Below are 14,850 nucleotides of genomic sequence, written 5' to 3'. Positions count from 1 at the left end.
ACAGAGATGACAGGAGGCACATTTAGGCTGGAGAAAAGGAAGGACTAACAGAGAGATCTGTCCCAGAGTGGGGGCTCACGGCTCTCCCAGCAGAAGCTGCATAAGTCCCTCTTCTATGGGGATGGAGCCTTTCATGGTCAGGCATGGGGCCTGAGACTCTGCTGATGTATCAGGCATGTCATGCCCAAGGAGGCTCTTCTGGACCCAACAAGGACTGGGGATCTCCTTCACACAGCCCCCACCCACCTCCCCAGGCCACTGTGGTATAGGAACCAGGGACTGGTCTGGAGGCTGGTAGAGAAAAATAGCCTGGAAGCATCCCAGGAACCAGTGGGAGACCCCTGGGCCATTCCCAGGAGACTGTGAAGACCCTGGAAAGGAAGGGCCTGGGTAGGCATTCCTCAGCCTCCTAGGCAGCGTCCCCCAAGCCTCACAGCAGAGTCTGACTCATGGGGAGAGGCCTGGGTGGTCATTCCCTGAGGGAAGGGCCTGCAGCCTTCTTGGGGGGCACCCACCCCCAGCTTGTGTCCCTCCCCTCTGTCACAACAAGCCAGTTCTCTCCTCCAGCATCATCCTGGTCACTCCCTCTGGACACTGTCCAGCTTTTCTGTGTCCTCCCTACAATGAGGGGTCCAGAACCTAGTGCCCTACTCCAACTGTAGCCTGGGGGGCAGAGTGCAGAAGGCTGCTCCCTGCCCCTCAGTCCTGGACATTTTCTGTATCAATGCAGCCCTAATGCCTTTGACTAACATTCCATACCATGGGCATGACTCCCAGTGAGCTTGTGGTCACTAAGACCCCCAGAGCCCAGAGCAATCCAAGATGGTGTGAGATTCCCCTCTCCACAAGGCCTCAGGCAAAGATGGATCAAGGCACAGCTGACTCATTGCATGGCCAGGGGTGTCCAGCTCTGAATGTCTGTGGCCCCAGAACAGTAGACCGTGCCACACTGATAAGCTAAATTTGTCACAAACATGGGATCCAGTTCATTTCGCACCTTGGAGGAGCCTCTCAGGGCTGCCCAGGATCTGTGGAGCCTTGGAGCCCCAAGGATGGGGGTGCCTCCTGCTCTCCCTGTGTCTGGAAGTTTCTCTCCACCCCTACCTCTGTGCTTTGACTTCAGTACCTGGCTCCCTTGCTCTCCCACTCCCCCAGAGCCTTCTCTTCTCCATGCTGACCCTTACCCTTCCTTGTGACCCTAGGAGAGGTGGGAGGGGAATTGGGGGAAAGGTGCAGAGATGGGCACCTCCCACTTCCTGTGCCTGTCACTGGGCACTCCCCCACCCCTTCTCCACTCCTACCCCCATAGTCCCTCCCCCATGACACTCACCGCTCAGCACAGGCTTCCTGACAGTTTGCCACCGTCATCTTCCTCAGATCATAAAACACAGCTCCCTTCAGAGTCCTGTCCTGGACACTGTCAATGAAGCAGCCCATGTAGGAGCCTGTGAGGATGGGAGAGAGGTCAGAGAGAGCTCTCTGGGAGGGGGTGGGGGCACCTTAACTGGAGAGAGTCTGCTCTGCTCCCAGCAGGCATGGGCAGGGGGGCAGGAGAGCCTGTGGGGGAGGAGGGTGGGATGGCAGGAGAGACTTCAGGGAGAGGGGAAGATGGCAAGAAAGACAGACATCCCCTTGGTGCACATTTAGGGTCTTTCTCTGACTGCCTCCTCACAGCCCCCCTCCCTCAGCCCCATTCAGTCTCTGTCTGGCTTTGAGGGGACTTCAGGTGAAGACTAGCCCTCTCTACATTTTTCTAGGCTTGAGAGGCAGGGAAGTCCATTGCTTGGGAAAGCCTTCACCTCATGCCCTGATGTCAGCACTGTTCTCCAGCCTGCCCCCACAATCCAAGTTCTCATCAGGCGGGCTCAAGCATTCCCCACCCCAGCAGAGGACTGCAAACCTGGAATTTGTTGAATCAGACCTTAAATGTTACCAACGTCACAGAGGTTTGCAGGACTTGTCCCTGGCAATTTGCAAACACGCAGTTACAGAATTTGGACAACATTCAGACCCCCCCCCCCCGTCAGGGCCAAGGAGATCAGAGGGGCGTCCTGCAAAGAGGATTCACCCAAAACAGTGGAAGTTTATTAAGTCATCGCTTGATTTCCACTGGAGTGTGAGATCAGGCGGTGCCAAGGAGGTTGGCACCTTCTATACTGGAGCTGGGGAGGCTTTCCGACAGGAGAGGGCACTCTAGAAAGAAGCCTGGGAGCCTCAGGGGGTTGGGTGGGACACCATGCCCCAATTTACCAGAAACATCTTTCCGAACTTTTTAACTCAGGAGTCCTTTAAAGGAAGGGGGGGGGGTGGCCTGGTGAACAATGGGAAAGATGACCCTGATGAGAAATTGTTTGATGTCTTCTCCACAAAATGCTCATTTTTATGCCTGTGACCCATTTCGTTCGGTGGTTAAGCTGAAAACTTCTCATGGCCATCTTTGGGGTTCTATTCGCCCATATTTCTGTCCCTGAGGTTGCAGCCGTGTGTGGATCTACCGGGAAGCTTGGCTAGGACCAGAGGATGCCATTTTCAAATGTTTAGGCCAATAGGATGGCTTCTGTTGACGGGGAGGAAAGGTAGGAAATCTTGGACAACATTTGGCTGTCTCAACAGCACAAAAAGGGCATCCAGTGAGGAGCTGACTAATTCTGGAGCTATTTGCTTCTAAAATAAACGGTTCCTCTAGGAAGCAAGCATTTTGCCTGTTGAGATGGTCCCACATAGACAAGATAGGTTGGTTGGTGGAAACAGCTGCCATGTCCAAGAGATGTTTGTGGAAGCATTTGGGTGCCCATGAGAAGTTTTCGCAAGTGATGCTGGGAGCAGAACAGCGGCCCTTGGAGGACGAGGGGAAAGGACTCCCAGACTGGGCAGAAGTCAAGTGTTCTGCTGGGAGGGGGAGAGCTCCGGCCACCTTCCTTCCATCTACTCTGAGGGGCTTGGGAAGCTTAAACCTTGGATTGGAGGGAGGGAATGAATGACAGTCAGTGCTGCCCCCCACTGATTCTTTTACTTTGGGGGGTTCTTATTGCTTCAATTAAACATTTCTTCTCACTCTCCTTGGGAGGTTCATGCCATCAGGAAACGCATTGGGAAACACCACAAAAGGGATATTTCCTAGGAATATGAGGCCCAGAGACACAAGCTCAGATGGAATAATTCACACAAACCAACCCTAGAATAAAAAGAGGAACCTTGGGGGAGCAGAGGGGCCGCCAAGTCTCGGCAGTCACCCATCACAGGTGCCCCCCCAGAGCCACCGGTACAAATGGCTCGCTGGTCAAACTGCAGGTGCCGAAGATCTGGGGAAGAATCCGGCAGCAAAGAGATCCCTCTGAGAGAGCTAAGAATCAAGGCAGAGCCCAACTCTACCCGAGGAATGGCAGATCCTTTCGCTGGCTTCACAGACGGATTTCATAGGCACAAGGTGGGGAGGGGAAGTGAGGAGACAGCCTTGGTTCGGCATCTCCCTCCTTAGACTAGAAGCTCCTTGAGGGCAGGGCTGGCTCTTAGCACAGTGACCAGCACAGAGCAGTTGCTTAACAAATGCTGATGGATCCTGGAAAGCCATCTAGATGTGTGTGACTGTTTTACAAGCTCGACCTAAGTCGGCACAGCAGCCATGAAAATGGGTACAAGCCGAAGTTACATGAAGAGAATCCTGTGGTCTAGGAATAAGGTTAGTTTGTGCCTGGAGAACTAGGCTACATTCGGAGCACTGTGTCAGCAAGGCCATTGATAACTTCAGTGACGGACCTCTGGTTCGCGTCCTTTAGGGACCATCAGAAGAACTGCAGGTGTTCAGGGGAGGAGCGCTGTGGCCCGTATCTGAAGGGTGGTCACTTGGGGCAGAGACGTGACTTGTCAGAACAAGCCACAAGTGGCAGGACTAGGAGAGTGGAATTTCGATTTGGTGGAGGAGAAACTCAGGATGGAAACAGTAGAGGGTCCGATACTCAATCCTGTCGTCGTGTGAGGGCAACCAGACTGGACATGGCGGCGGTGGGATCCGAGTGGAAGGAACAGGTGGTACTCAGCCCCCTGAAGGCCAAGCTGCTCAGACGCCCTGGAGTAGCAGCTTCTGTGGGTGGGTTTTTCCACGGAGCATCACTTGCACTTGGCAGCCTCAGAGGCCCCTTCAGGGTCTGGGATTCTGCAATCACGAACCTGAAATTCCTTCAAACTGGGCCCATCTCTGGCAGATTTCGACCCATTTTTACTAGGGGGTCTCAGGTCTCCTAATGAGGCAGGGGCAGCCCCCAGTCCGGAGATGACAAAGGGCTTCAGACCCTGAGCCGGAGCACCTGATGGACGGCCGCCCTGGGAGGGTGGGGGAGAGGCACATCTGTCATCTGGAGCTGCACCCTCCACACACATGACTGTGGGCAAAGTGGTCCCTGCCTCTGGAACGTCTGGATGGCCACGTGGTGATAAGGGCATTCACCCAGTTTCAGAAACATTGGCATGTCACTGAAAATTACTGTCAATAGAAAATCAACCTCTGCGGGGAAGTTCCTATTTTTCCGACGATTCCATCTTGGCTACGTTCCAGGGTGTAATGAAGCTGGCCGTGATGGAGAGGCCTCCCGGAGCCCCGCTCCCCACAGGAAGATGGCACGCTGCCCAGGACCCAGAAAAAGGCCAGCTTTGTCTGCAGTGCCCTGCTTAGCCCCCTTCCGAGCTTCACGGGGCATCTCTCTGCCCGGAGGCCCTGCTGGGCTATGGCTTATGTCCACAAATTTGCCACAGATAACAGGCCTTGAACGTCTCAGCAGACAGAGCCTACCTTTCTGTCTCCATCCACCTGCGGGAAAGCCTCCTCCAGAAGGAGGGGGTCTTACTGTGACCACTCCTACTCTGACTAGCTCCCCTTGTCTCCTCTGTGACTGTCCCCCTCAAACTGCTGGCCTGGGTGAGGGGAAGAAGCCCATCCTGACATGACTTTCAGGTCGGGGAAGGAATAGCTGGGGAGAGCCAGGCTGACCCAGACAAGGCTCCCTGCACCAACTGCTGGGCGTCTAGAGTTCCCCTGGGAGGGATGGCCTCCCTGGCGGTGGCTTCGGGCCCACAGCCCCACAGGCAGAAGAGCCTGGCATCCCCCCTTCTCACACACCCCAGGGTCAGCCAAGCAGGCCAAGAGCGGGGGGCGGGCGGCGCTTGCCAGCTCCCTGGGGTCATGGACACAGGCAGCCCGGAGGCATTGACGAGCGAGGGTGTAGGTGCCACTGAAGTATAAGGACATCCAAGATGATGCCTTGGACGGGACGGAAGAAGCTACCTTGGCCAAGGAATGAGCGCGTCCAAAGAACGGACATCTGCCCAGCCCCACTTCATGCCTGTTCCCTTGCTAGTCTCTCTCCAGCAGCCTGTGACTACCTGCTGTTATTAGGCCCCTTAGGCATGTGAGGAAATGGAGTGTCAGGGAGGCCACGTGGCCACCTGCAGCCAGTGCTCTAAGCCTTTCCGTGGCTCTGTGGCTAGGACACTAGGCCTGAGGAAGGAAGGCTTGAGTTCAAATATAGCCTCACATGCTTACTAGCTGTATGATCTTGGGCAAATCACTTCACTTGTTTCCCTCAGTGTCTGTGGGCTAATATATTATTAACTACTACAGAATGAGGAGAACCCAATTACCTGTGTCCAGGCAGAAAAGGGCTCATACCTCCACACAAAAAAACTGAGTAAGGGCCATTGAGAAATAGTGTGGTCAGGCTTGGCTCCTAGCCATCTACTGAGAGGCTGGGGCGTCTCCAGCTGATGGGGGATGTCACCTCTGCAGACCCTTGGAACTGGTCATGCAGCCTCTATTCTGATCCCACCTTGGTCACCCCTCACTTCTGGCCCTCAGCCCCAAAGCCCATTCTTCTGGCTGGCGACCTCGATTTACTAGGAAAGGAATTCATTAGGACTGAGGCCTCTGGGTCAGGGTCAGGGCCAGGGCCCCAGAATAGCCCTCATGGCGTGGTCTGCAAAGTTAGGAATCGTGATTTCCTCTGTGGACATTAGTCAGAGAAAGGAAGGGGTGGGGTGGGGGAGATGGTTAGAGGAAAGAGCAGTAAAGCCAGGAAAGGGGGGAGGAGAGGAACAGAGATCTGGGAAGGGTGCTCTCAGCTGGAACCTTCTGCTCCTGCCCTGCACATGCAGCCTCAGGCTGTGGTCGTCTTGTCCATGGAGAGCTCCAAGCTCAAGGTGAGTGGCGGTGACAGATGGTACCTTGTGCTTTCATTTGCTAGCCCCCAGCTCCAGACTCAGACAGACAGGATCCCTGCTGGGGGCCTCACCTCTTGTCATGGCTCAGGTCTCTCTCTAGTTTACCTGGGAAATCTCATCATTTTGGCCCATTTTGACCCTACCCAGGATCTCCCCTGGGAGCATCCCCATACCATTTGTATCTAAATCTCTACAGATGTAAGTGAAAAGGGCTCCCAATTTAAGAGTTTGTACTCAGGCTGACTGACTGTATTGTGGGCTGTTTGTTTATATACACACGTGTACATACATATGTGTGCACACATGTGCACATACACCTGTGTCTGTTATTAATCTCCATATTCTTAGGACACATGTGTCATATGCATGTATACATGTATGATACACTCAGGGGGCTATATGTAGGGGAAAAGTTGGAAGGAGGGGAACTACAAACTTGGGGATAAGGCAGGTGTGGGGTGGGGATGGAATTGCAGCATTTGCCAAGAGGGCCAGGGAAATGGCGGATCTGGGCAAGGACCCTCCTACTGGAGGGAGCTGATGACAGACATGGGTTTGGCACCGTGTTCTGGGAGGAAGGGGAGTCATGGCATTTGCAGAGGGAAGCATCATTCTGGGACTGGAGCATGTAAATGTCAGAGGCATAGGGCTCCCTGGGCTGAGCAGGCTCACCTGTGCATCTGAACAGGCTTGTCCCACAGAACTTGGCTCCAGAAACAGTAGCATTGGAGCTGCTGAGCTCAAGCTGAGGCCCCAGCCCAGTCTCCTAGATGGGGGAAGGACGGATGGTACCAAGCCCCCTGGAGCAACAAGGGGAGGGGCAGCAGACCTAGGCTCAGTCTCCATTCACTGCTGTAAGTTCTGAGGGCTGTGCAGCTCTGGGGGGAGAGCCTCTCAGGCCCGGCCACCTCGGCCTCCCTTTCCAGCCCTGGCTACCCTGTCATTTCCCACCCTCGGTCGCTGATTGGGGAGCAATCAGAATATTCCTTTTTCACGGCCACCTCTGAATTCTTCCTCTGTCACTGCCATTCAGTGACCTCCTCCATAGCTATTACCCAAACAACATTCTGGCAGATGTGTCCTCAGAACTCTGGTCCATCCCTTTTCTTTCACCTTGAGGTCAGTGCCAGCTCACAGTCCAGTTCCCCTCCCCAACTCCTGTGTTGTCATGAGAGGATGATGGCACGAATACAGATAGCCCCAAACTGTCTACCTTCCCACGACTGCCACCCTATGCACCCCAGTCACCTGCAAAGAGGGGTGTACCCTTGATCTCACCGGTCACCGACATGTCCATGAACTCTGAAATTCCCTGATCTGCCCCCAGTCCGGGGTCATCTCTCCTTGCCCTCTGCCTTGTGACCTTATCGCCTTCTCCGTCCCATTCCCCAGCTCTCTGTGAACTCTCTTCCCTTCCCCTTCTGGACCCCTTGGAAAACCAGGGCCATTCTACACTGTCTTCTTCTCTCGAATCCCTGCCAAGTCCTAGCCTCGGACCATTCCCACCATCTGCTGCCTTCCTTCCCACTCAGGCTGCTGAATGAAGCTAAAGAAAATCCTGAGGCTGCTAAAAATTCGTCTTCACGATGGCTGGCAGTGCTGCTACACCTTCCCACTCACTGCCACGCCTTCTTCAAACCCATTCATCCCTCCCTAAACCTCTTGTGGCCCTTCGCCCCAGCCCTCTCCTCTTTCCTGCTTCCTTAAAAGGCTGGAGGTGACTCCCAGAGAGCTCCCCCATCTCCCACCCCTCCCCTTCTGTCTCACAGGGACAGGGGGCCCTGCTCCTCACCCTCCTGCAAACCCCTCCCTCTGCACAAGAACCCCTCCCTCATCCTCACCTCTCACTAAGGCTCAGTCTCTTTCTGCTGGGTCTTCCCTCCTGTCTTCAACTGTGATGTGTCACCCTTGGACCTGGCATCAAGCATATTAAGAACTGACCTCTCAAATGGGACCCCTTAGGACAGGGACAGCTCTACATCCGATTTCAGCAGCAAGTAGCCATAGAAGAAGAGATCTTCACCCCTTACCACAAGATTTTGGGGCCCCATTTGTTCGGGGTGGGGGGAATGATGGGGAGCTTGTGCTCAAGCCCCACCCTAAAATATGGTTTTCTGTGTTTATTGTGTGCTATTCTTGTTATATTGTTGTGAAATTTTGTTGACACCAGTTATTCCTACTGTATTTTTGCCAAGTAAGGGATATGAAAGATCTTGGGGCCGAATGTAAGGGTTATGGGATTTAAAGATCTTCCATGCCCCGTTGGACGTGCTGACGTAGCAGGAAGGGGCGGAGCAAGCGAAAGCGGAAGCCAAGTTAGCGTTCCTGCGGTGGCTGGCAGTGGTGGCGGCGGCGGCGGCAGCAGAGGCAGCGGCAGCGTGAAGCCCTTTTTGAGTTAGGACTGCTAAGGACTCCTGCTGAGGACTGCCAGGGGCCGGAGCTGCTGGGAGCGCGCTTCCCGGACGCTGGGTGGTTGCTGTGCGTGGGGAGAGGAGGACCTTTGCCTGAGGTAGCCTGTTCTGTTTTAAAGGCTTGAAAATGTGGGTGCTTTCTACTTTATATACCTGTGCCAATGTCATAACTACTCTGATGGCTTTCACTTTCTGGTTTTGGGACTCAGTCTTTTGGTATCTTAATAAATTTTCCAGCTTATTCCCTTATATGACAAGCATGACGTATTTTGTGATGGATAATTATATCAGCATATCTGTATCTCCATAGGCATTGTGAATATGGCATTGCTGATACACCCTCCTGCCTACAAAGTCCCGTCCCCTAAAGGCTCCTGCCTTTCTTTCGTCTGGCACATGCCAAGTGCTTACACACATCTGATTGGCTGAATGACCCGACAGCCCTCGCCTACCGCATCCCAGCCATTGTTTAAGACCTCTCCTCCCTTTCCGGGCTGACCACACTTTCGGCTCCCTTTCTCCTTCACTCTGCAGGTTGGCTGCTGACCTCATCCGTGGTTCCTTCCAAACCTTAGTGAAATCCCACCTGCACTAGACACCTTTCCCAGGCTTCCCAGTGTGTGTGCGCACCTTCCCCCAGGATGCTCTCTCCCAGATCCTGCCTCAATTTCCTCATCTGTGAAATGTACCTCCCTCCCAGAGCTGTGCTGAGGATCCAGTGAGGTGGTATTTGTACTGCATGTTCCAAACCTGGACGCTGTGGGCAGCTGCCATAGAAATGCTAACTGCAATTCTCAATCTTGGTGAAGTGTTGGCTGGTGAGTCCGAGATCGAAGCTGAGCCAGTGCTGGGGTCAGTACCAGCACTCCCTTCCTGCAGATGTGCTGACCCTGCTTGGGGAGCCGGCCCGTGCCATCATCCCATGCCATCCCAGGGGGTGAGAGCCCTGGCCAGCTCCCCTCACAGAGGATTCTGGGTCTTCTCTTGTCTCTTCCAGCATCTTGTTCTGAGGGACTCTTCTCTGGAAGGGTCCTGGGCAGCCTGGAAGCCCAGGGGACTGCAGGGGATAGAGAACCCGCAGCTCTTCCAAAATAATGACTCCTAGGTCAGCAGTTAAGCCTCCTTCCCTCCTGCTTTGGCCTGGCATTGAAGCCCAACAGGCCAGGCCCTCGGTGAACTTTCCAGACACCTCATTCTTTATGGCCCCTTCGTGGCCAAGGAGACCACACCTCTGGCATCTCACAGCTCCACACACCTTCCTCCCCGTCTCCCCTTCCCTTTGCCTGCTACAAGCTCCAGTTCCTGAACCTCTTCTCAAATTATCCTGTATTTACTTGTTCCCTAGAAGAAGGTAAGGACCAGGGTTGGGCTGTACACACAGAAGACAGTAAGTGAATGTGGAATCGGGTTGTACTGGATTGAACCGGGAATATGGCTTTGTGCCCTCCAATGTTGGGAGAACCCTTCCATTGGCCAGGTACCCCTCCCACCACCCTGCCCTCACCTGGGTCACTCCAGAGGCTCCAGAGAGTCCCTGTCTCCATCCTGAGGGGGACCCTGACCCTGTTCTCTCCCTTGCTGTCCCCAGATATGTAGGAGGCCAGGGAGATGCCCTGAGGCAAGGGGAGGATACTTCAGGTGCCCAGCTAAGTCCGAAAGGAAGTATTAGCTTGTTTCATCTTCCCTCACCACAGCAGAGGTCTGATCTTGGCTGGGTGGGATCAGCAGACCATGGACAGATTTGGAAGGGACCTCAGAGGCATCATGTTACCCAGAAGCACCCAAAGAGAAGGCCCCTACATAGACACCACCTTGTCCAGACACTCCTCTCCTCCTTCTAGGTTGTCTCACTTGAAGATGCCATGGGTTCCCTTGGGTTCTCGATCATTGCTGAGCAGATAATTCCAGACCTCTAGATCTAGCCCTGACATCTCTCCTGACCCACCAGATGGTCATCCCTAACTGTCTACTGGGCATCTCAAATTGGATGTCCCTTATACATCTCAAATCCAACATTGCAAAAACCTCTTCCTGAAAGGGGTAGATGTCAACCTGTGTGCCATGGGAGGTCTTTGCTATCTCTCCCCCCTTACTCCATATCCACCTCTTGTCAAGGTCATTTCTGCCTTCACAACATCTCTCCAATATGCCCCCTTCTCTTCTCTGGCCCTGGTCCCACCCTGGTGCAGACCCTCCTCACCTCACACCTGGACCATTGCAGTAGTTTGGGTGGGAGTGGCTACCTGCCTCAGTCTCTCACCACTCCAATTCACCCACCATTCAGCCACCAAAGGGATTTTCCTAAAGCACAAGGCCAACCATGACACCCCCCCCTAATAAAACCCAGTGGCTCCCTATGGCCTCCATTCAACACTTTTTAGTGTTTTTTTCTAGTCTTCTTACCCCTTACTCCCCACCCCCCACATCCTGTTCCATCCAGAGGCATCAGCCTCCTGGGCTCCACCACCAAGACCCTCCATCTCCTGGCTCCCAGCATTTCTCTTCCTCTCCCTCCTCACCTCTACCTCCTGGCTTTCTACCAGTCTCAGATCAAAGCTCTCACTTCTAAAAGAAGCCTTCCTTGATCTCCCTTAATGCTAGTGACTTCCTTCTGGGATGATTTCTAATTTGTCCTATATGTTGTATGGTCATTTCAGTCACATCCAATTCACTGGGAACCCATTTGGGGTTTCTTGGAAGAGATATTGGGATGGTTTGCCATTTCCTTCTCCAGCTCATTTTACAAATGGGGAAACTGAGGCAAACAGGGTGAAGTGACTTGCCCAGGTTCACACAGCTAGTAAGTATGTCAGGCCAGCTTTGAACTCGGGCCTTCCTGACTCCAGGCCTGGTGCCTCATGTCCTATGGAGCTCCCTAGTTGCCCATCCTAAATGTTAGTATTCTACAAAATGAGCTAATTTTTGTAAAGTTCTTACACACGTAATGAATGGTTCTTTGCTTTCCTGCCCTCCATCTTGTATGTACACAGTTGTTTGCATGTTGTCTCCTCCACTGGCCCTCACCCTGGCTGGAGGGTGCTGGCAGCAGACTGGGGTCTTCCCTTCCCCACCCAGGACACGCTCCAGGCCTTGTTGGTCTGCCTGGACAGAGGCCAAGGGGTGTCTCAGGCCCCTCCTTCCCTAAAATGCTCATGCCCTCTGAACTACCCCCAGCACGCTTTGGCAGCTCTGCCTCCAGGACCCCTTTCATCCCCTCTGACAGTGTGTGACAGCCTAGCAGCAGATGCCTTTCGAATCCCAAGATCCCTAGGAATAACCCTATTATTAGGCTCCCATGACTGACCAAGGGGCTTGGGCTTGGCTGGCTTCATTTTTCCCAACCCCAAAGTAAAGCATGAAAAATGAGATGTAAATTCCTTTTCCAAGAGGTGCCTGTCCCAGACAATGTCACTCTCATGGAATGTACACAGGAGGGCCTCCCTCCCCAACCTACCTTAGAGAGAAAAGTTCTGAAAAGCTACAATGGATGGCTATGGGGGTGGCTGTGGCTGCCCTAGTCAGAGGGTCCCCAGAGTACTGTCAGTCTGGCCTGAACAGGCTTAGCTCCCTGCTCTCAAGCCAGCACCAGACACAGGCCCTGAGCCCCACCCCCAGAGGTCCTCAGAATGCATCTGTCTACCCTGACCAATACATCAGAGCAGGATGAGCTCTGCCCCATTCCCTAAGGGCCAGGACCCAGGCAGCAGCCTCCCTCCAGCAGAACCAGGCCCTGCACCCCACACCCAGAGGTCTGGGCCACAGAATTCTGCCATCTGCTCCAGCAAGCCTGTGCAGCCTGTCTGGAGCAGGGAGAGCTGCCCCATGCCCTCCAGCCTCATGCCAGGACCTGGCACAGCCCCTCCTCCCTGCCCACCTGTCCCCTAATCACTGGCCACAAGTCAGAGTGAAAGAGAAGATTCAGACCACAGGCAGTGACCCAAAACTAAATCAAGGCCAGACCACAAGGCACCCAGAGCAGCAGCATGGTCCCAGCGGTTCCTGGGCTTGGCACCTGACAGCTTGGGGCATGGTGGGGACCATTTACCCTGTATCACCCCCCAGCCAAGCACTGGCACTGCCCCCCTCCTTTTCTAGGTCCACTGCTGAGGAAAGGGCGGGAAGGACAGGGAGAGGGCTGGGGGCCTGGTCTGAAGCAGGTCTGCCTTCTATTCTGTGTTAAGCATCCCCATATCATCCTGAGGTCTGCCCCAAAGTGAGCTTGTCACGGGGCCCAGCAGGCCCTCACTCTTGCTCTGGGTGCTGGATCTATCCTACTTACAGAAGCAGCTGGGGTGCCCCCACCTCACTGTACTCTGACCCTGAAAATGTCCCCAAAAGTCCAGGCTTTTCTGGAGCCTGGCCTAGACACCTGAATGTGATAGGTCCAAAACCAGAAGCTGAATTCAGGGCAGGGGGCAACTAGCCCTACAGACATAGAGCTGTCTGAGAGTCAGGGTATCCTATAGCCACAGCCAGGAAGAGGGGCAAGGAGGGAGGGAATGCATGCTCCATGAGTTCCTACTGTGTACCAGGCACTGTGCCAAATGTTGTGCAATTATTCTCTCCTTGGAATCTCAAAACAACCCTACAAGGTGCCATTTTTACAGATAAAGAAATTGAGGCAAAATGGTGAAGCGACTTGCCCAGGGTCATACAGCTAGTAAGTGTCTGGTACTGGGTTTGAATTCAGGTCTCCCTGGCTCCAGGTCTAGTGCTGTATTCTTTGTGCTCCAAGCCAGGCTCACCCTCCATCCCAGGGGACTACCGGGAACTCCATTAGGGGAGCCCTGGGGGCTGAGGATGTTATGAAGATGGACAGAAGCAAGGGGCCCCAACACAGCTGCTGGCACAGGGCACAGCAGAAACACCCTGCAGGCCCCCCTCCCCTCCCAGCAGACCCACCAACGATTCTGCTTCTCAAGTGTCAAATGAGGGATTTGGCTCCGAGAATGCCTGAGACTCTTCTGGACCTCGAAGGCTTAGCCCTAGAAACACCTAGCCTGGAGCAGGAGTCGGAGAAAGAAGCCCCAACAGGCTCCGGGCACAAGGCAAGTGTTTAGTAAACCCCCGAGATGGGAGGAGGGACATTGAGAACAGATGGTGTCTGGACCCGACTGGCTCCCCCTCCCATGGCCTCGGACATGCACCCACAAATTCGGCCCGTGGCAGTACCCGTGGCCAGAGAGCAGAGCAGAAGCGCTTGGGTGCAGGTACAAATAGCGCCCCGACCCCCGTACACATGTGTAAACCCCCTGCCAGTCCAGGCAGAAGCATCAGGCTTACCTTGTCTCTCAGAGGCTTCTCTCAGGACCTTGGGGTCCCCAGCCTGGGGCCCTGGGCCCCATGCTCCTTCCCGGTCACTCACAAAGTGACGCAATCTGTGTCTCCTCAACTGCTGTAGCTCTGAGTTTCGGGCCATGAACCAGTGGGGCCCCAGCCTCGACTCAGCCCTGGGGGGCCGCCGGAGCATGTCCACGCCCAGGAGGAGCTTGTGGCCTTCTCGGGAACTGGAGCCACCGTCCAGGAGGCCTACACCTAGGGCCACGGCAGCCACGGGCAGGGCCTGGAGCGGACTGGGGGCTGGCCGTGGCCCCTGGGGCATCATGGCCAGGCGGGACCGCTGGAGAAGAAGGAGGCTTCCAGCCATCAGATATGCAGCTGTGATCGCAAAGAGCAGGAACTGCGCACGCCGGAGAAGCTTCTGGAGTCTGAAGAACGGTTTGGCCATGCCCTTGCTGAGCTGGGGGCCGGCACTCAGATCCCTGGCTGACTGGGGCTGCCTGACTCGGGCCGCCGGCTCATCCCATCATCGGGGTCCCACCTCCGTCAGCCCTCCGGCCCCAGCGCACCTCGCCTCCGGAGCCCTGGAGCCTGGTGGCTTCGGACGCCTGAGCAGCCTCTGGGACAGCTCCATCATCAGACTCTCAAACAACACAGGTCCTGGAAGGGCGAAGAGAGAGAGTCAGAGCCAGCCGGAGGAAGCCCAACTCCGGGCGGGCGGAGCCCAGCCTCCCCTTGATGGAGCCTGGGGAAGGCAAGAGGGAAACCCCCAGTCCCCCAGTGGCCTGGCAGTTCGGAAGGAATTGTTTCCAAGGCATAGAATGCGATCTGCCCTCGACTTGGTCAGTCCCCGCCTCCTTCCGTGGTTGGATGCGGGGGGAGGGGGGGGGAGGTCGGGGAGGGGGACGGGCCGGGCTTGGACCGGGCAGTGCACCTGTATTCAAATGAG

The 14,850-nt window shown here is 54.9% G+C and overlaps 1 protein-coding gene across 1 annotated transcript in view; it reads right to left on the bottom strand.

Moving 5' to 3' along the window:
- Positions 1-14,850, bottom strand: part of WSCD1 (WSC domain containing 1) — a 60,034-nt gene that overhangs the window by 28,012 nt on the left and 17,172 nt on the right. Inside the window, exons 2-3 of the mRNA XM_069102137.1 lie at positions 13,905-14,561; positions 1,331-1,445 (exon numbers count right to left, since the gene is read on the bottom strand). Of these exons, the coding sequence (XP_068958238.1) occupies positions 1,331-1,445; positions 13,905-14,349 (560 nt within the window). The 5' untranslated portion in view covers positions 14,350-14,561. The remainder of the gene's footprint in view (positions 1-1,330; positions 1,446-13,904; positions 14,562-14,850) is intronic.

This window comes from Petaurus breviceps, unplaced genomic scaffold, assembly GCF_028583685.1.
Source record: "Petaurus breviceps papuanus isolate PSGF00001 unplaced genomic scaffold, PetGlider_PUasm1.0 527, whole genome shotgun sequence".
NCBI classification, from domain to species: Eukaryota; Metazoa; Chordata; class Mammalia; order Diprotodontia; family Petauridae; genus Petaurus; species Petaurus breviceps.
This window is presented reverse-complemented; position numbering and strand designations above follow the sequence as displayed.